The sequence below is a fragment of the Carcharodon carcharias genome, chromosome 3 (genome assembly GCF_017639515.1).
Source record: "Carcharodon carcharias isolate sCarCar2 chromosome 3, sCarCar2.pri, whole genome shotgun sequence".
NCBI classification, from domain to species: domain Eukaryota; kingdom Metazoa; phylum Chordata; class Chondrichthyes; order Lamniformes; family Lamnidae; genus Carcharodon; species Carcharodon carcharias.
The window spans coordinates 27,468,387-27,488,267 of record NC_054469.1 but is presented as its reverse complement, the minus strand read 5'-3'; the positions used below and the strand labels follow the sequence as shown (position 1 = coordinate 27,488,267).

General features: G+C 41.0%; 1 protein-coding gene across 10 annotated transcripts in view; it reads left to right on the top strand.

Moving 5' to 3' along the window:
• The window catches only part of kmt2ca (lysine (K)-specific methyltransferase 2Ca), a 471,931-nt gene that overhangs the window by 133,431 nt on the left and 318,619 nt on the right, over positions 1-19,881 (top strand). For all 10 annotated transcript variants that reach the window (XR_005942627.1, XR_005942628.1, XM_041184363.1 and 7 more), the window contains exon 3: positions 14,084-14,166. Coding sequence is in view for 8 of the 10 variants with exons in the window: in XM_041184363.1 (XP_041040297.1) it covers positions 14,084-14,166 (83 nt within the window). In the remaining 2 variants the exon portion in view is untranslated. The remainder of the gene's footprint in view (positions 1-14,083; positions 14,167-19,881) is intronic.

The following is a 19,881-nucleotide window of genomic DNA, read 5'->3' as shown; positions in this document are numbered from 1 at the left end:
GTACATATACCATAGAGGTGTGCATATAGGTCATGATCTACTCTTGAACCGTCTTTCTCCTTGCTTGCAGTAAAAGACAATTATCTTGCATAATGGACCTCATTCTCAAGTTAAACTGGTTTTCTTTTACTAACAAGTGTGACCTATATGTGAGTCATTATGATAGTAACCAGATTGTTATGTTGGAAAACTGAATTGAATAATTGTAAGTTCACATGAGGAAAAGCAGGCTTTTCTTCAGCAGGGAAGTGAGTATTGCACTGATCTTCAAATTTAACTTTATAGTGTATTGCATATTTTGGCAAAGTATTGATTAATCACTTATTCATACAATGCAACTTGCAAATGGGGAGCCCTTAGTGGACTTGCATAGCTCAGTTAATTTATTTGTGTTACCAATAGCACATTTAACAACTATCCAGTGTTCTTAACTTGAATCGTAATCCATATTTCTGATAATGAACCATTTGTCACATTGTATTAGCGTGCTAAGATATGGGATTTGGTAGGATAAATAAAAAACATTCCATTGGCAAGAGTGTTGGGCATAGATTTGAGATAATTAGCTGAAGAACTAGAGGAGCATTTTTTAAGATAGCAAATTGTGATCGGAAATGCATTGGCTGAAAGGGAATTTGATATACATACTTGGAAAGGAAAATTTTATAGGGCTATGGAGAAAGAGCAGGGGAGTGGAACTAATTGGATGGCTCATTCAAAGTGCCGGAATAGACACAGTGGACCAAATAGCCACTTTTCGGTGCTCTATTATTCTATGATGCTCTGAGAATCTCAGAATTGTTACAGCACAGAAGAGGCCATTCAGCCTGTCATGTCTATGTCAGCTCATTAAATGAGCAATTCACCTAATGCCATTCCCCCACCCAATCTTTCCTCCTAACCCTGTACATTCTCCCTTTTCAGATAATTATTGAACTCCTCCTTGAATGCCTTGATTGAACCTGCCTCCCCAACAATGGGAACAGTTTTCTCCTATCTACTCTGTCCAGACCCCATGATTTTGAATACCTCTATCAAATTTATTTTCACCTTCATTCCTCCAATGAAAACAGTCCCAGCTTCTCCAATCTATCTATGTAACTAAAGTTCCTGCACCCCTGGAACCATTCTTGTGAAACTTTTCTGCACACTCCCTCTAATGCCTCCACATCCTTCCTAAGTGTGGTGACCAGAACTGGACGCAATACTCCAGAGGAAGCTGAATCAGTGTTTTATACAAGTGTGACAGAACCTCCCTTCTTTTGTACTCTATGCCCCTATTAATAAAGCATACGATACTGCATGTTTTATTAACCGCTCTGTCAACCTGTCACAAAGATAGGTAGGAAAGTAAGTTGTGAAGAGGACACAAGGAGGCTAAAAGTTAACATAGGTTAAGCGAATAGGCAAAGATGTGTCAAATGGAGTATAATCTGGGCACTGTAATGTTCTCCTTAATCAATACTGCCACCCCTCCCCTTTTTCTTTCCATTCTTTCTTGAACACCTTGTATCCAGGAATATTTAACATCCATTCCTGCCCTTCGTTAAGCCAGGTCTCCGTTGTAGCCAAAACATCATGGCAACCTGCGTCTACAACTCACCAATCTTACCTACCGCACTGTGCATTCATAAGCATGCACAGTAACCTTAATTTAGACTTTATTACTTTCTCTGACCCCACTTAGTAACTTTTCTACACTAGTGCTATCTGACTCATGTTTGCGCATCTTGGTATTCCTCTCTGGAATCTTCTGGTTACCACACCCCTACCAAGTTAGTTCAGACCCTCCGCAGTTGTACTAACAAATCACCCCAAGCTCTACGTTATTTTAAATCTGTATAAAACACTACTTCACGCATTAGAAAAGGGTGCAGCAAAGATTCATGAGAATGGTTCCAGGCATGAGGAACTTTACTTATGTAGAAAGTTGGAGAAGTTGGGAATGTTGTTCGTGAGAAGATTGAGAGGAGATTTGATAAGGGTATTCAAAATCATGGGGTTTGGACAGAGTAGATAGGGAGAAGCAGTTTGCATTGGTGGAAGGATCGAGAACCAGAGGGCACAGATTTAAGGTAGTTGGCAAAAAAAGCAATTGGTACGATGAAAAATTAAAGGGCAATAGGAAAAGGCAGGGCAGTGGTATTAGGTGAATTCTCCCTCAGTGAGCTAGCAGAGACATGACAGGCCGAATGGCTTCCTCCTTTGCTGTAACCATTCTAACATTCCACTTTATAGCAGATGCTAATTATGTAGATCAGTGCAGGAATAATAGTGACATTGGAAGTGCTAAGTGAAGTTAGGGTGGTAAAAGAAGCTGCTTTTGGATTAATTTCATGTCATGTTAAACACGGGTGACACAATAATGAGATTTCTTATTTTAATACTTTCTGTAGTTGTGTTCTTCTAAATGATATTTTGCAGAGTTTTATTGGTGCACTTTCATATGTTTTGCTTTTCAAAGTACTTAAAGGCTGTTCTTATCATGAAAGAAAGTAATTGATTATCAAGCCTACAATCTCTTTTATTGGAGGTTAAATAGTTCTTAATTGTATTAATCTTCTTCAGTTCTACAACTGTTATAATAAACATTCAATCTTATTTGATGTGATGTGGATGCCCGTGAAATTGTAAGCTGGTATATTGAGTAATTCGTGATTAGTGCCAGAATCTGCTGCATCTTAAATTGTCCCTTTGTTTCAGCATTCAGGCACTGTAATGCTGATGCAGCATAATTATTTGTGTATTTCATATCGGTTTACATATTTCCAGATAAGTCATCAGCAGAAAGGTATTGTGTACTTAAAATGAACAACATGAATATTTCTGTACAAGTTTAAACACATTGTATTTACTGATAGAGGAATGTGGGGGTGAGTCTTAACCTCAGCCGCATTGTTTAGTTTCAGTTACGTTTTTTGTAAGTTAGAAGTTTTTAACTAAAAATTTACGGATTTTAAATTATATAGGTAAAGTATGAGGGAAACTTTTTGTGTTTTTGAATGGCCCGTAGCTATTGTTGTAACATGACAAAATATTTTGATTTTTTAATTCATTCATGGGATGTCAGCATCATTAGCTAGGCCAGCATTCGTTATTCATCCCTATTGCCCTTGAGGAGGTGGTGGTAAGCTGCCTTCTTGACCTGCTGCAGTCCATGTGGTGTCAGAACACCCACAGTGCTGTTAGGGAGGGAGTTTCAGGGTTTTGACCCAGTGACAGTGAAGGAAGGGTGACATAGTTCCAAGTCAAGATGGCGTGTGACATAGAACGGAACTTGCAATGATGGTGTTCCCATCTATCTGCTGCCCTTGCCCTTCTAGGTGGTAGAGGTTGTGGGCTTGGAAGATGCTGTCGAAGGAGCCTTGGTGAGTTGTTGCAGTGCATCTTGCAGATGGTATACGCTGCTGCCACTGAGTGTCATTGGCATTGGAGGGAGTGAATGTTTAAAGCAGTAGATGGGGTACATATCAAACAGACTGCTTTGTCTTGAATGGTGTTGAACTTCTTATGAATCATGATGCCTGATAATGGAAGTTTTAAATTTTGCAGACGTCAGTTTTATTGCTCACAACAGAATATAGACATACTAAACAGCACAGCATGCTGATTGCTGAACAATGCACTTAAGGAGCATGAAGATTTCAATTATATCTTGTTGCTTTTGCAAAATTATTTATATATTCCAGATTGGTTCTACAATTTATTTCTGCCTGAAATGCATCATATGGAGTTTAACTTATGTCTTGGTGGCTGTACTCTGGATAGCTGAAAATTAACCTTATGAAAGCTCCCTACAGTTTGTATTGAGTCCTGTGACTGGTAATTTATCAACCAAATTGTCATCGTCTATCTTGTTATCCAAGAGAATGGTGATAGCTAGTCCAGTTTATTCATGTTCAGTCTGTTGACAACCCCCTTCTGAAGGCCTTATGCCTCCCATTGGCTGATTGATAGAGTGCTACTACTTCTTGAGATTAGCTAATTCAGGTGAGACAGATCACTTGGGTGGTAGGATAAAGAGGAAAAGGTTAGCAGATTCCAGTAAGGAGAGAAGCTTTCTGCCATATGGTGGGGGTGTGGGGAGCAGTGGTAAGAAAAGTGCTTTTGCTTTAGACTCTGGTTCTTTCATTAAATCTCATTCACCACAGAGCTTGCTGGACTAACCCATGTATTCTAAAATTAAATGTCAAGAATAAAGCATTTTAAAAAAGAATTAAAATAAAAAGTACATTTGGAAGTGGGCAAATGACTAAGTTGACCAGTAAAATGCCTGTAAAGTAGGAGAATTTTTACGTGCATTGATGCATTATGTTCCAGAATCGATGTGCACTCTGTTTTTGGGTCCACTAAAGTTGTGTATGAAATAATAGCAGTGAGTCTGATTTAGAATGCTGTACCATTTCCTTTCTCAATATCAGGGCAGATTGCTCTAAAACATGTAGAGTAGCTATGACCCTATACTTTTTGTATGGAAATTTAATATGACTTTAATATGCACTTCAGAAGTAATTCATTGGTTGTGATGAGATTTGGGGATACCCTGAAGATTTGAAAGTAACCAGTCTCTGCATTGTGGCAGAATAATTTCAGATGCCAGACGAGACTCTTGTATTTGTAATACTGAAATTAAATAGACTTAAATTAGAGAAGGGTACTTGACCTAGTTTATAATACTGACCTAATGCAGTATCTGCCTGCCACATGGAAAGAAACCTCTGTAACAGTAATATTATTGGGTTTGATGTGCAACCAATCCAATCCTGCTGAAATTTAATGTTCAAGCCAGATAAGAGGTTAAATTGGCAAAGATGACAGATGGCTTGGATGTGATTGTACATTTTGACTAGATAGAGATAATAACTCCACCAAAGAAAAAAACATTCATACGCTGAGGAACCCATGTGTAAAAGAATGGGGCATGGTTAAACAAAACCAAATTGGCTTTCTAGTTATGTCCCAAGACTAAAGTGAAAAATTACTTTTCAGGAGAACAGGATTAGGTATTGAACTTTGCTGCCTGCTACAAAAGCTAGCATAGCCAAAAGGACATTGGCCTAAAGGATAGTGGTTTAGTGTGGTTGGCATTTCTTTCAGCTATGTTAGTAATGAGATGGCTATTGGGAACTATGTAGAATTATTGAAGGATTCCAAGCAAAAGATAGAGGTTCTAAATGACCATTCTGCACCAGCTTCCATGTCTGAAGATTTTTTCATGGGATGCGAGTGTCACTGGCAAGGCCAGCATTTGTTGCCGATCCCTAATTGTCCTTGAGAAGGGATGGTGAGCTGCCACCTTGAACTGCTGCAGTCCATGTGGTGTAGGTACATCCACAGTGCTGTTAGGAAGGGAGTTCCCAACAACAGTGAAGGAACAGCAATTTAGTTCCAAGTCAGGGTGGTGAGTGGCTTGGAGGGAAACCTGCAGGTGGTGGTGTTCCTGTGCATCTGCTGTCTTTGTCCTTCTAGCTGGCATATGTCATGTGTTTAGAAGGTGCTGGCAAAGGAGCCTTGGTGAATTCCTGCAGTGCATCTTTTATATGGTACGCACTGCTACCACTGTGCATCAGTGGTGGAGGGAGTGAATATTAAAGATGGTGGATGAGTTGCCACTCAAGTGGGCTGCTTTGTCCTGCATCATGTCAAGCATCTTGTGTGTTGTTGGAGCTGCATTCACCCAAGCAAGTTGAGGGTATTCCATCACACTCCTGACTTGTGCCTTGTAGATGGCAGGCAGTGGGGAGGTGAGTTACTTGCTGCAGAATTCCCAGCCTCTGACCTGCTCTTGCTGCCATAGTTTTTATATGGCTGGTCCAGTTCAGTTTCTGGTCAGTGGTAACCCCGGGATGCTGTTAGTGCAGGATTCAGCAGTGGTGATTCCATTGAATGTCATGGGGAGGTGGTTGGATTCTTTCTTGCTGGGGATGGTCATTGCATGGCATTTCTGTGGTGTGAATGCTATGTCATTTACAAGCCCAATCCTGTATGTTGTTCAAGTCTTGCTGCATATGGACACAGTTTCCTTCAGTATCTGAAGAGTTGCAAATGGAACTGAACGTTGTGCATACATCGAGGAACATCCCCACTGCTGACGTAGTGATGAAGGTCATTGATGAAACAGCTGAAGATGGTTGGCCCTGGGACCATACCCTGAGGAACTCCTGCAGCCATGTCCTGGGGCTAAGATTGGCCTCCATCAACCACTTGCCATATATATGGCTGACTCTAACCAATAAAAAATTCACTGTTCCCAAGCGCCCTCGATTCCCTTTGACTCCACAGTTTGGCTAGGTTCCTTGTCACACTTGGTCAAATGTGGCCTTGATGTCAAGGACAGTCACTCTGATCTCACCTCTGGAATTAAACTCTTTTGGCCATGCCTGGACCAAGGCTGTAATGAGGTCAGTAGCTGTGTGGCCTTGACGAAAGCCAAAATGAGTCTGATGAGCAGGTTATTGCTATGTAAGTGCTGCTTGATAGCACTGTCGACGACATCTTCAATCACTTGACTGATGGTCAAGAGTAGACTGATGGACAATAATTGTCAGATTGGATATGTCTTGCTTTTTGCAGGCAGGACATGCCTGGTCATTTTTCCACATTGCCGTGTAGATGCCAGTGTTGTAGCTGCACTGGAACAGCTTGGCTAGGGGCGTGACTAGTTCTGGGGAGCAAAAGTCTTCAGTACTATAGCTGGGCTGTTATCAGTGCCCATAGCCTTTGCAGTATCCAGTGCCCTCAGCCGTTTCATGATATAATGTGGAGTGAATCGAATTAGTTGAAGACTGGCACCTGTTGGGAACCTTAGCAAGAGGCCAAGATGGATCATCCACTCGGCACTTCTAGCTGAAGATGGCTGCAAATACTTCAGCCTCGTCTTTTGCACTGAGGTTGGGCTTCCAGTAAAATGTAGACTTAATATAGGCATGTTAAATGTCCTTGCCAAGCCTTATTGCTCATAAAGCAGATTTGGCTGCTGGCCTTGACAGCATTCACCCAAGGGTGCTCAAAGAAAAGGATGCTGTGCAGTGTGAGAAACTTGTTCGTAAATTTGATAACTCACTGAGGTCTAGAATGTTCTAGGGGATGAAGGAAGGCCCATGTGGTACCTGTATATATAAAGGAAAATAAGTCACCAGGAAATGGCCTTTTAGATTGATCTCCGTCTTGTCAGGTTACTTGGATGGACCATAAGAAAATGCAGTATTTGATCACCTTGCTAGAGAGGGATTGTGAGGAAGGTTAGCATGGCTGCTGGAAAACAAAATTCTGTTCTACAACAGGCATTGAACCTAGGGCCTTCCCAGTCATTATCCAATCTGTAATAGAATGATAAACTTGCTGAACCTTCATGCAGGAATAGTTTGAATAAATTGGGTGCAGTTTTTATAGGTTTACATGAAAACAAAAATAATTTGACCTACAATGAGTGTCCCATTTAGGATCGTAGCTGTAAATCTGTTGTGGATTTATCCTATAGTTGCAACATCCCGATTGCAAGAGCGTTGGATTTACTTGGACCCATTGTGGTTCATAGTGAAAACTCTCTCATTCTTTTTTGGGGCAACTATTTTACAGTAACTGAATAAGTCAAATTCCAATTTTTTACTTAATTTTCTCTTTTTAACAGTGGGAAATATGGCTTTTGAGCTGCCTTGGTTATATGGGGAAGATGAATAGTTATTCCATGGAGTAGGAGACTATTGTCTGGAAATAACAAATTAAAGATAATTGAGGGAACTTTTCCATGGAATGTTACAAATGTTATTTGAAGCAATTAACCTGAACATTTCAGTTTCATTAGAATAGCAGCTTGCATTTATATAATACTTTGAACACACAAAAACATTCCATGGCACTTCAGCGATATTAGGAAAACTGATACACAGGAGAGATGAGGAGATGGCTCCCAGAAGCTTTGTCCAAGTGTATTTTAAGGAGAGTTTTAAATATGTTGTGAGATAGTGGTATAAAGGTTTAGGGAGATGACTCTGGGGAATTCTACAGGCTTTTGAAGGCATTTGGAACAATGGAATGGCTTGCATAAGTGGGACAGAAAATTGGTAGAGTAGTTGCAGGGTTAGAGGAAATGAGGGAGATTGTCAAAATTGTGGGGTGGGGGAGGAAAGCAGTGGAAGAATTTAAATTGGCGCTTATGATATCTTCCATGCCAGGCTACAATTGTACGGAAATGTGTATCGTTGATCAGAGCCTACCTTGTTTCATGCTACAAGAGTATCGAGAGTAAATATTAACCATAGAGTGCTAGCTTTGTGGCTATTTCAAAAATGTGTCTACAACTGAAATTTATGGAGCAATTCCCTGCTGACTTATGTTCTCTAACGGAGGGGACCAACATCAATGTCTTGGTGTGTAGCTTGACGCTTAAAAGGCAAATAACAACTCTGAGTGCACTGTCCAACTGAGAGAAGACTCGACTCATTTAGGTAACACACGATTAAAAACTAGGCTGTGGCCTGCTTAGATTTACAATCTGTGTTGTGTACTGAGATGCAAGTTCTGTGTGTGAAGGAGCATTAACTGTGATTGTCTGTCTCCCTTGCAGATCATTGCTTACCAGATGCTCCGCTTTGTTCTGAAAGTGGTGAATATTCTGTGGCTGGTACCCAGTAGCTTTCTTGAGGGTTGGCTTTGATTAATTGAGAGTAATACCTGCCTGTCATATTTGATCACATTTGGGCTCCAAAGCACAACACTTCTCCATTTCACTAGATAGTTGAACAAATTGAAGTTAGTTGAAAATTCCTGAATATGCAATTTTAAACTAGTTTCATATGTATGATATTCCTCACTTAAGTGTTCATTTTAAAAATCATTCGTAGAGTGGGTGTTGTTGCCAAGGCCAAAATTTATTGCCCATTCCAGTGCATCTGAGTGGCTTGCTCAGCCATTTCAGTTCAATCCACCACATTCCTGAGAGTTTGAAATCATTTATTGGCCATACCAGCTAAGAGCGGCAGATTTCCTTCCCTAAAGGGCATAGTCATCAATAAAATAAAAAATCTGGTTCACCAATCTGGTAGTTTCACGGTTACCATGACAGATACTAGCTTTTTATTCCAGATTTATTTATTTAGCTGACTTTAAATTCCCCAGCTGCTGCAATGCAACTTGAACTTGTTCCCCCAGTTCAGGCATTAATCATGTTGGGCATGAGAACGTTTATTAGGAGAGCATCTAAATCTTAAGTGGTTTCTTGTAGATCACTCATCTGCATACTACAGTGTATTATCACTAGACAATGCCTTGTCACAATGTCCACCTTTAAATGCAGTGCTTTGTGTGACCCAGGTTCATGTAACTATAGGCAACCAATATTGTCTCCTGCTTGAGAAGTTGAGTGTAGATCCATGCGACTTGATGTTATGGTTTCTGAAGCACTTGTTGAATTGGAGGTACGTCCAGAAGATAACTCACAAGGTACGGCCCAGGAATAGGGAATACTTTATGATCCCAGCTGAGGTTACCCCTGTACGTACCTGATCCCAGAGTGAAACCCAACTTGATAGATCCTAACTTTTTTCTGTTTGTTTAAATATGTGGAGCGTAGCTACTGAACAGAGGCGCAGGAGTCAGCTGATGAACTTTTAACAAAAGAATAAAACATTGATTCAAAAAGAATAGATGAACTCTATTACAACACACCTTCACCCACAACTATACCTATACATATTTGTAAGGATAACACAAGTTACAAAAGCTATCTTATACTCTAATGTACACAGTAAGTACACAGTCCATGTAAACCTATGGCATCCTGTGACCAGACATGCCACACTCTGAAACCAGGTGACAGATACCACCTCAAACAGATGCTATGGATCTCTCCTCAATTCCCCCCAGACGCTTGTCGCACCATGAGCTAACCAGTCTCACTGAATTAATTCCTTCACACGAGGGTTTCCAATCTCCAAGACGTTGCCTTGGAATCTTTTGCCAAACCTATGCTTTCTCTCAGACGCCTTCAGCAAAGGTTCACTTCCAGGGTTTCAAACTCTCCTTCTGATGTTCTTTTCCCCTGGGTCACCATATGCATTCAAGCTGTCTTCCACATACTCTGTCTCTCTGACTCAGCCGTCAACAGTACACCACTGCTTCACATGCCCATAGCAAAGAGTTACAGACTTTCAGTTGTCTCTTTGGACCTTCTTGCATTTTGCAAGCTACTCTTGCTTTAAATCTGCTTTCTGCAGCTTTTGTCCCTTTAAATCTGAAGTTTGGAGCCTTTCTCTCTGCCCCTTACTCTTAACTTCACTTAACAGGACCTTTTCCCAGGTTCTTGTCCTTCCTTTAACTAGAAGATCTTCTTTGGACTTTCTCCCATTCTGCTGGATCCTTGGAGTTTTTCTTTAACTTGGTACTGGCTGTCTGCCCCCTTTGCTCCAATCTCTCCTGGCAGCAACTTTCAGAACCAACTGCACTCAAACGGCTTCCAAAACAACTGCTGTTGTGTGTGTTTGTGGGAGGGGCCTGCCTCCCTGGCCCCCTGTTGCTAGGCAACATTCCAATCCTTCTACCCTTGTATATCTAAACAACTTTAATATATAATATATATAAAAATAGAAAATGCTAGAAATACTGAGCAGGTCAGGCAGCGTCTGTGGAGAGAAACTGTTAACATTTTAAGTTGATTCTTCATCAGAACTGGCTGACCAGACCTTTTTGGTGGCTACCCAAAATGAATAAGTGCCATTTTGTCAAAAAAAGAGCATTTATTTAGATAAAAGCAAAATACTACGGATGCTGGAAATCTGAAATAAAAATAGAAAATGCTGGAAAAACTCAGCAGGTCTAACAGCATCTGTGGAAAAAAAGACAGTTAACATTTGGAGCCGTATGACTTCTTAAGAGCTAAAGCTCTGAAGAAGTGCTGAGGAAGAGTCATACGGACTCAAAACGTTAACTCTGTCTTTCTCTCCACAGATGCTGTTAGACCTGCTGAGTTTTCCCAGCATTTTCTGTTTTTGTTTTGCGTTTATATAGTGCTTTTCATGATCTCCAGGCAGCACAAAGCACTTACTGCCAATTAAATACTTTGATGCGTAGTCACTGTTGTAATGAGGGCAACTTTTGCAAAACATAGAGGAAATATTACACCTCCAATATTGCTTTTGGGCTTTCCTGGAGCTGAGTTACTCCATGGAACTTGATGGAGCAGTGATTCAGAAGGGTCATGGTTGAACTCTGACTCTCAACTTTACAAATTATTAACCTGTGTGAAATTTAGATGATTCAATAGGGGAACTTGGGATGACTTAATAAGGAAAGTTAAAAGACAAAAAGAAACCTAAGCTGGTTGGGTAAAATAAATTCTGTTTGTAAGGGCCAAGGCCAAGTTTGCAGAGAGCTCAAGAATAGTTGAGTAGATAGTTGAATCTTCTAGCCATAAGCCATGCTATTCATGAGGTGTTCCAGAGAGTCTGGATATTGAAAACTTGAAGGAACAATTAGAAAACTCCCCCAGAGTAGGGGATATTACTTATTCAGTTGCTTGATAGCAGCAAACACAAAAAAGGCAATTGGGGCATGTGATGTCGTCTTTATATAGTCTTTAAGAACGGTCAACTGTTAGCGACCTATTTATGGGTTGAGAATTTGAACTAAACGTTGTACAAGTTCTTCTTCTGCAGCAGCCGTCTGAATCTGTTGTTGTATGTGTAGGCTGGGACAGATGGCCTGTGGCACTCAACATATGCTGAAGCCATTGTCTCGATATTTGCTTAAAACTTGTTTTTATTTGAATCATCATTTTTAAAATAAAAATGAAGTAATAAACCAACTTTTTTATAATGAAGTTCAGCTATTCTAAGAGCATGTTACATTGTTCATGTACTAAGCGCTTTCTTTTCACTATGCTTAAATTGCTAAAGCAACAGTGATGTTTATCATCACAACAAAACATCCTAGCGTAATGCTAGTTCACTTGGCACACACAAGTTTCCTGTTTTTTTGGTTGCGCAATGATGATTGGTTCCAGAAAAGTACAGTACATACTGTATGTTGAGTGCAAGACAAATGACGGCTGTATGAAATGCATCTGCTGTCTTTTCCATTGAAAAAGTAAACATTTTAAAGTGATTTTCAAACTCCACAAAAAAACTTAGATGGTGAGTAGAGCAGGATAGACTCTGGGATGTTGAGGTAATGGCAGTCTTTAATATAGGCTTGTGCTTGTGTAAAACTGCAAGTATGTGAGCCCAATATTGTAGTTTTGCATTGATGTTAGGTTGCCATAGAGCATTAAATAGGAATTATGCAACATTTGTGCAAGATCTTTGGGAGTAAAGGCCATGGTAATATAACATGCAGGTCTGCAGTGCCATCTGAGTGTCTGTCTTGGCTATCAGTCAAATATAATTGGCATCCAGTTATATCAAATATCTGTCCAGGATTACTACAGTTCTGCAAGGTGATCTCTTTTGTTGGATGTTTAACGTTTTACTGTAATATTCTTCTGAACAGTGAAACTACATTTGAAGTTGCTCATTGAATGTAATCAAATATCAAAATTGGGGAATCCACTGTTAACGGCAGTTAAGAGAGGCTATTTTAAGTGTGAGAGAATAGGCAGACACCTAAAATGATTAGAAAGTTTTCTTCCTCGTCTAGAGAAGTGAAAGTGAGAAAATGCATTTTTAATTCCCACTGCGCATGCATATAGCATTTTGTAAAACGTTTAATAATTGAGGTGAGGTGAGAGTGACTGCCCTTGACATCAAGGCAGCATTTGACCGAGTGTGACATCAAGAAGCACTAGCAAAATCAGGGGGGAGAACCTACCTAGCTCAAAGGAAGATAGTTGTGATTGTTGGAGGTCAGTCATCTCAGCTCCAGGACATCACTGCAGGAGTTCCTCAGGGTAGTGTCCTCGGCCCAACCATCTTCAGTTGCTTCATCAATGACCTTTCTTCCATCATAAGGTCAGAAGTGGGGATGTTCGTCGCTGATTGCACAATGTTCAGCACCATTCACGACTCCTCAGATACTCCTCAGTCCAAGTCCAAATGCAGCAAGATCTGGAAAATATCCAGGCTTGAGCTGACAAGTGGCAAATAACATTTGCGCCACACAAGTGTCAGGCAATGACCATCTTCAACAGGAGAGAATCCAACCATCACCCCTTGATGTTCAATGGCATCACATGAACCCACCCAGTATCAACACCCTGGGAGTTACCATTGACATGAAACTGAACTGGACTAGCCATATAAATACTGTGGCTACAAGAGTAGGTCAGAGGCGAGGAATCGTATGACGATTAACTTGTCTCCTGACTCTCCAAAGTCTGTCCACCATCTACAAGGCACAAGTCAGGATTGTGATGTAATACTCCCCACTTGCCTGGATGAGTGCAGCTCCCACAACACTCAAGAAGCTGGACATTGTCCAGGACAAAGCTTGATTGGCACCACATCCACAAACATTCACTCCCTCCACCACCAACGCACAGTAGCAGTAGTGTGTACCATCTATGAGATGCATTGCAGGAACTTATCAAGGCTCCTTAGGCAGCACTTTCCAAACCCACCACCACTACCACCTAGAAGGACAAGGGCAGCAGATAGATGGGGACACTGCCACCTGGAAGTTCCCCTCTAAGTCACTCACCGTCCTGACTTGGAAATATAATCACCGTTTGCTCACTGTCGCTGGGTCAAAATCCTGGAACTCCCTTCCTAATAGCACCGTAGGTGTACCTACACCATATGGACTACAGCGGTTCAAGAAGGCAGCTCACCACCACCACCTCAAGGGCAACAAGGAATGGGCAATAAATGCTGGCCCAGCCAGTGACCCCCACATCCTGTGAATGAATGTTTAAAAAATTATACCCAAAAGGTTAAAACTATTATGTAAGCTCATATTTTTCACAGTAAATTTCCCTTATTCTTCAATGCAGTTTGATGCAATTTAAAATTCTAATGAGAGGTAGCAAGCTAAATATAAATGATCTCCAGTATAGGGTTCTATAAATGAATGTACAGATGATAAAATCATCCACAAGATTGATTCATTCGATTTTATAATGATAGGCAAATAATCTTGCCTGCTTTTATCACAGGTCTCGGAGCAGAGGGAAGACGGTTATTGAAGATGACGACAGTATGGATGGGTTGGAGGCAACAGAAAATGCAATGGAAACAGGTAAGAAATTACTTGTTCTGTACTTCAAGTTTAAAGTTATGTTTTCCTTTGAAAACTCTTAATATGCTGCATCTTATGCTTGTAATCTGCCATTTGGATTTGGCATTGGAGCTGGAGAATATCAATTTCTTCACTGAAAGAGAAACTCATTTAAAGAGTTTACTTACAACGCAGTCCTCATCCAAATGTTTTAAGCTATCTCCTGTCCACTGCCCTTCTCCTGTCTAATGGATACTTGAGATATGGGGCAAATTGGGTCAGAGATAGTTAGGAGTGGTTGATTATAATGTCTTCAAAAATGCAGTGTTTTGATAGACTGAATAAGACGAGACTACTTTGGATGACAAGGCGTCAATTCAGAATTGTCACGGAGAACACAGAATGAGCTGATTTTTATTAATGTTGTTAGAATATGATAAGCTTTGCCAAGGAGACTAGTTGAGGTGAAGACCAACATAACTTCTATGCGAAAATTGGGAAATTATTTGAAGATGGGAAAGTTAGAGTCCCTTGCCATGTATTTTAAATTATATGGCACTGAATTTCCAACTGCTGTTCTTTCATCATTGTTTGGATAAAATCCTGGAATTTCCTAATCAACACTATTGTGGGGGCACCATCACCATTTAAGCAGGTTCAAGCAGGATTCCCGCTGGCACTGCCATCTTGACCACTGATGATGGGCAAACAGTATTCTCTAGATAAGCCCTGCAGCCAGAGCTTTTCTCTTGACTTGAAGGATGTTGAATGCCTCCCAAAAACTGTTTGTAAAATTGCATCCACAGTTTTTGAGTGAATGTAAAGCTCATCAAGGATCTACTGCTTGGAATTATTGTTCACCTGATAAGTAAAAATATTGCAATTTATTTCAGGGCACAAGGAATTAACACTCAACATTCGTATTTGTGTTAGTGTGTATTGGGAGGCAGGAAGGAGGGCAGAAGGGCATTGAGGTGTTTTTAATACTGTAAATTATACTACCTCATGTGTCAAGTGAGCAATTGTTATGTCACTAATATGAGAATTTTTGGCTTTTATTTCCAAAATTTGGGATAGCTGAACCATAGAATAAAACACCAATGGTGTAACCTGATTTTCTGAAGTATATATACATCAAAAAGGGAGTGATTTGTAGTAGCATGTTTACAAAAATTACATTCATATCACAGAATGAGATAAGTTTGTTGTAAATTTAACTAAAACATCCAGTACGGAATCTTAGAACCAACATACATATGCAAATCTCAAACTTGTGCAGAATCTCAGAGTTAGGAAGGGGAAAGCCAATTCTTAAGGTGCCGCAGAAATAATTTGTCTAAAGCTCCTTGAATGGAGAAACAAAACAGTCAATTTGAGTAATAGGGTTGGTAATGGCTATAAGAAAGAAAGTGGGTATTATACATCCCTTTTCACATCCTCGGGACATCTCAAACATGTCATGGCTCAAGAAGTACTTTTTGAATTGTAGTCACTGTTTTAATGTAGGTGCATGTGGCAGCCAGTTTGCTCACCAAAAAGCCTCTTAAACAGCAACACGATAAATAATAAGAATGTTGGTCAGAATAGTGGAGAACTCCTTGCTCCCTTTTAAATAGTGGTTTGGATTCTTTCCCATCTTTCCCTCTAAGAGGGCAGCCGAAACCTTGGGTTAATATCTCATCTGAAAGAAAACACCTCTAATAGTGCAGACTCTGACTTAGTACATTGGTATGTAACCTAGATTATGGGTTTATGTCTGGAGTAAAGTGGAGTCTTGGCAACCCTTCGACTCAGAGGTAAGAGTGCATAACTACAACGCTGAAGAAAAAGTTGGATGGACTTGGCTTTTGAAGAATTTGTTAATGAAATGAATATTTTTGTATATTTTATATTTTGTGAAGGGTGGTGGGGAAGGCAGTGTATCTTGACAGCATTGTCAAGAATCCAAACCATCATTGACAGCATCTCCTCTGGGGATCTCCCTCCCACAGCTTCCAACCTGATAGTCGCCCAACCTCGGACGGCCCGCTTCTATCTCCCACCCAAAATCCACAAACAGAACTGCCCCGGTAGACCGATCGTCTCAGCTTGCTCCTGCCCCACAGAACTCATTTCTCATTATCTTGACTCCCTTCTCTCTCCCCTTGTCCAGTCTCTTCCCACCTATATCCGTGATACCTCTGACACCTTACGTCACATCAACAATTTCCAGTTCCCTGGCCCCAACTGCCTCCTCTTCACCATGGATGTCCAATCCCTCTACACCTCCATCCCCTACCAGGATGGTCTGAGGGCCCTTAGCTTCTTCCTCGAACAGAGGCCCGAACAATCCCCATCCACCACTACTCTCCTCCGTCTGGCTGAACTTGTTCTCACGCTGAACAATTTCTCCTTCAACTCCTCTCACTTCCTCCAAATAAAAGGTGTGGCTATGGGTACCCGCATGGGCCCCAGCTATGCCTGTCTCTTTATGGGGTATGTGGAACATTCCTTGTTGCAGTCCTACTCCGGCCCCCTTCCACAACTCTTTCTCCGGTACATCGATGATTACTTCGGTGCCACTTCATGCTCTCGTCGGGACTTGGAAAAATTTATTAATTTTGCTTCCAATCTCCACCCCTCCATCATTTTCACGTGGTCCATCTCTGACACTTCCCTTCCCTTCCTTGACCTCTCTGTCTCAATCTCTGGTGATAGACTGTCCACCAATATCCATTACAAACCCACCGACTCCCACAGCTATCTCGACTACAGCTCCTCACATCCCGCTTCCTGTAAGGACTCCATCCCATTCTCTCAGTTCCTTCGCCTCCGTCGCATCTGTTCCGATGATGCTACATTCAAAAACAGTTCCTCTGACATGTCCTCCTTCTTCCTTAACTGAGGTTTTCCACCCACGGTCGTTGACAGGGCCTTCAACCGTGTCCGGCCCATCTCCCGCGCATCCGCCCTCACGCCTTCCCCTCCCTCCCAGAAACATGATAGGGTCCCCCTTGTCCTCACTTATCACCCCACCAGCCTCCGCATTCAAAGGATCATCCTCCGCCATTTCCGCCAACTCCAGCATGATGCCACCACCAAACACATCTTCCATTCACCCCCCTTATCGGCATTCCGTAGGGATCGCTCCCTCCAGGACACCCTGGTCCACTCCTCCATCACCCCCTACTCCTCAGCCCCCTCCTATTGCACAACCCCATGCCCACGCAAAAGATGCAACACCTGCCCCTTCACTTCCTCTCTCCTCACCATCCAAGGACCCAAACACTCCTTTCAAGTGAAGCAGCATTTCACTTGCATTTCCCCCAACTTAGTCTACTGCATTCGTTGCTCCCAATGTGGTCTCCTCTACATTGGAGAGACCAAACGTAAACTGGGCGACCGCTTTGCAGAACACCTGCGGTCTGTCCGCAAGAATGACCCAAACCTCCCTGTCGCTTGCCATTTTAACACTCCACCCTGCTCTCTTGCCCACATGTCTGTCCTTGGCTTGCTGCATTGTTCCAGTGAAGCCCAACGCAAACTGGAGGAACAACACCTCATCTTCCGACTAGGGACTTTACAGCCTTCCGGACTGAATATTGAATTCAACAACTTTAGGTCGTGAGCTCCCTCCCCCATCCCCACTCCCTTTCTGTTTCCCCCTTCCCTTTTTTTTCCAATAAATTATAAAGATTTTCCTTTTCCCACCTATTTCCATTATAAAAAAAAAATAAAAAAAAACCCCACTAGAGCTATACCTTGAGTGCCCTACCATCCATTCTTAATTAGCACATTCGTTTAGATAATATCACCAACTTTAACTTTAACACCTATGTGCTCTATTGTACTATTGTCGTTGACATCTTTTGATGATCTGCTTCTATCACTGCTTATTTGTCCCTACAACCACACCCCCCCCCCTCCACCTCTCTGTCTCTCTATCTCTCTGCCCCCCACACACACACCTTAAACCAGCTTATATTTCAACTCTTTCTTGGACTCAAACTCAAGTTCTGTCGAAGGGTCATGAGGACTCGAAACGTCAACTCTTTTCTTCTCCGCCGATGCTGCCAGACCTGCTGAGTTTTTCCAGGTAATTCTGTTTTTGTTTTGGATTTCCAGCATCCGCAGTTTTTTTGTTTTTATTATTATTGACAGCATTGTTTTTTGATGGGTTGGAGTTTGAGTTATGAAGGTGGTGGTTGGAGAAGTTGCACAGGCAACAGAAATGTTAACAAGGGTTTCAATAGTGGTGCAAGTGTTAAAATTAGAGGCAGGCATTAGAAGTAAGCAGCCCTGGTGACAAATAAAATGAGAATTGAAGCTAAGCTCAATGTAGAAAACAACACTAAGTTTGTGCACAGAGATGGGTGAAGTCAGGAGTAAAGTAAAACTTTTTCACACAGCGAGTGGTTATGGTCTGGAATGCACTGCTCGGTTGTGGTGGAGGCAGTTTCAATCAAGGCATTCAAAAGGAAATTCAGTGATTATTTGAAAAGAAACAATGTGCAGGGTTACGGAGAGAAGGCATAGTATGACAGGCGATGGTGAATGCTGAGTTGTTCAAATGCCAGAGGGAAACATGAAACAACTGTCATAATCAGTTTTTGAAATTTGTACGTTTCAAGATGCAGGCTTTGAATTCAGTTATAATAAGACCACTGAGTCTCAAGAGGTTTTTATAAAACTAAATTAACAATTTATTAATTAAAAAATTGTAAGCACATACATATGCCTACAAATTACTACGATAATAACTTCTTAAAAAAAAATCCCCCAATTAATCTGATTCTCAGTTACACCCCCATTAAGATAACAGTAAAACACACAGATTTAAATGGACCCCTGGCAAAGTGTACTCTGGACAGTCACTTTCAAAATAGGTTTCTTTCAGCTCTGGCTCCTTGCAGACAGCAGCTTGAGGCTTCCAGGCTGAAGGCTTTAGATCTTAAAATCCCTCTTCTTTTACCAACAACCACCTTTTCCTTTATACACATTTTCCTCATTAAATCCAAATTCTCATTGTATTACTAGGCTTTTTGAACTTTACCTCTTCTAACAATAAAACCTCTTTCATAGCATCAATTTTAATAGTAAGCTTTCGAAAAAATAAACACATTGCTTGGCTTCTTCTGGCTAGGTGTTATATTTCACCCATTCTTTTGAATGGTTTATTTAAAAATGCAAATTGCCTCCTCTTCTCTTCACCTTGTAACTTCCCTATGTTTACCTAATTAACATTTTAAACCTACTTCTACACATCGAAGTCTCTAGACCAGCTGGCTTTCATCCAATTAAGACACACACGCATCGACACAGACAGCGCTAGAACTCTATTTTAAAATAATTTCAAATAACATTATAGACATTATTATATCTTCTTGACAAGGCAGGAGAATGGCACTAGGTGAAATTCTCATTTGGCGAGCCAGGGCAGACACAATGGACTGAATGGTCTCTTTCTGCGCTGTAACTATATTGTGAATTCGTCCTAATATTATCTTCTGCAGCTTGGTGTAAAATTTTGTTTGATACAGTTCCTGGGATATTTTACTACATTATAGGTGCTATGTAAATACAAACTATTGGTGTTGATGTTAAGGGTACGAGGTTGTCCTTACTCCCCAGGTTTATCCTGCTGTACGTTGTTTTGGTGGGTTGGGAAGAAAATACAGCACCAGCTTATATAAAATATTAGCATTAGGAGAATATCAGTTGATTTTCCAAAAAATGTAACAAGTGCAAGGAGGTTCC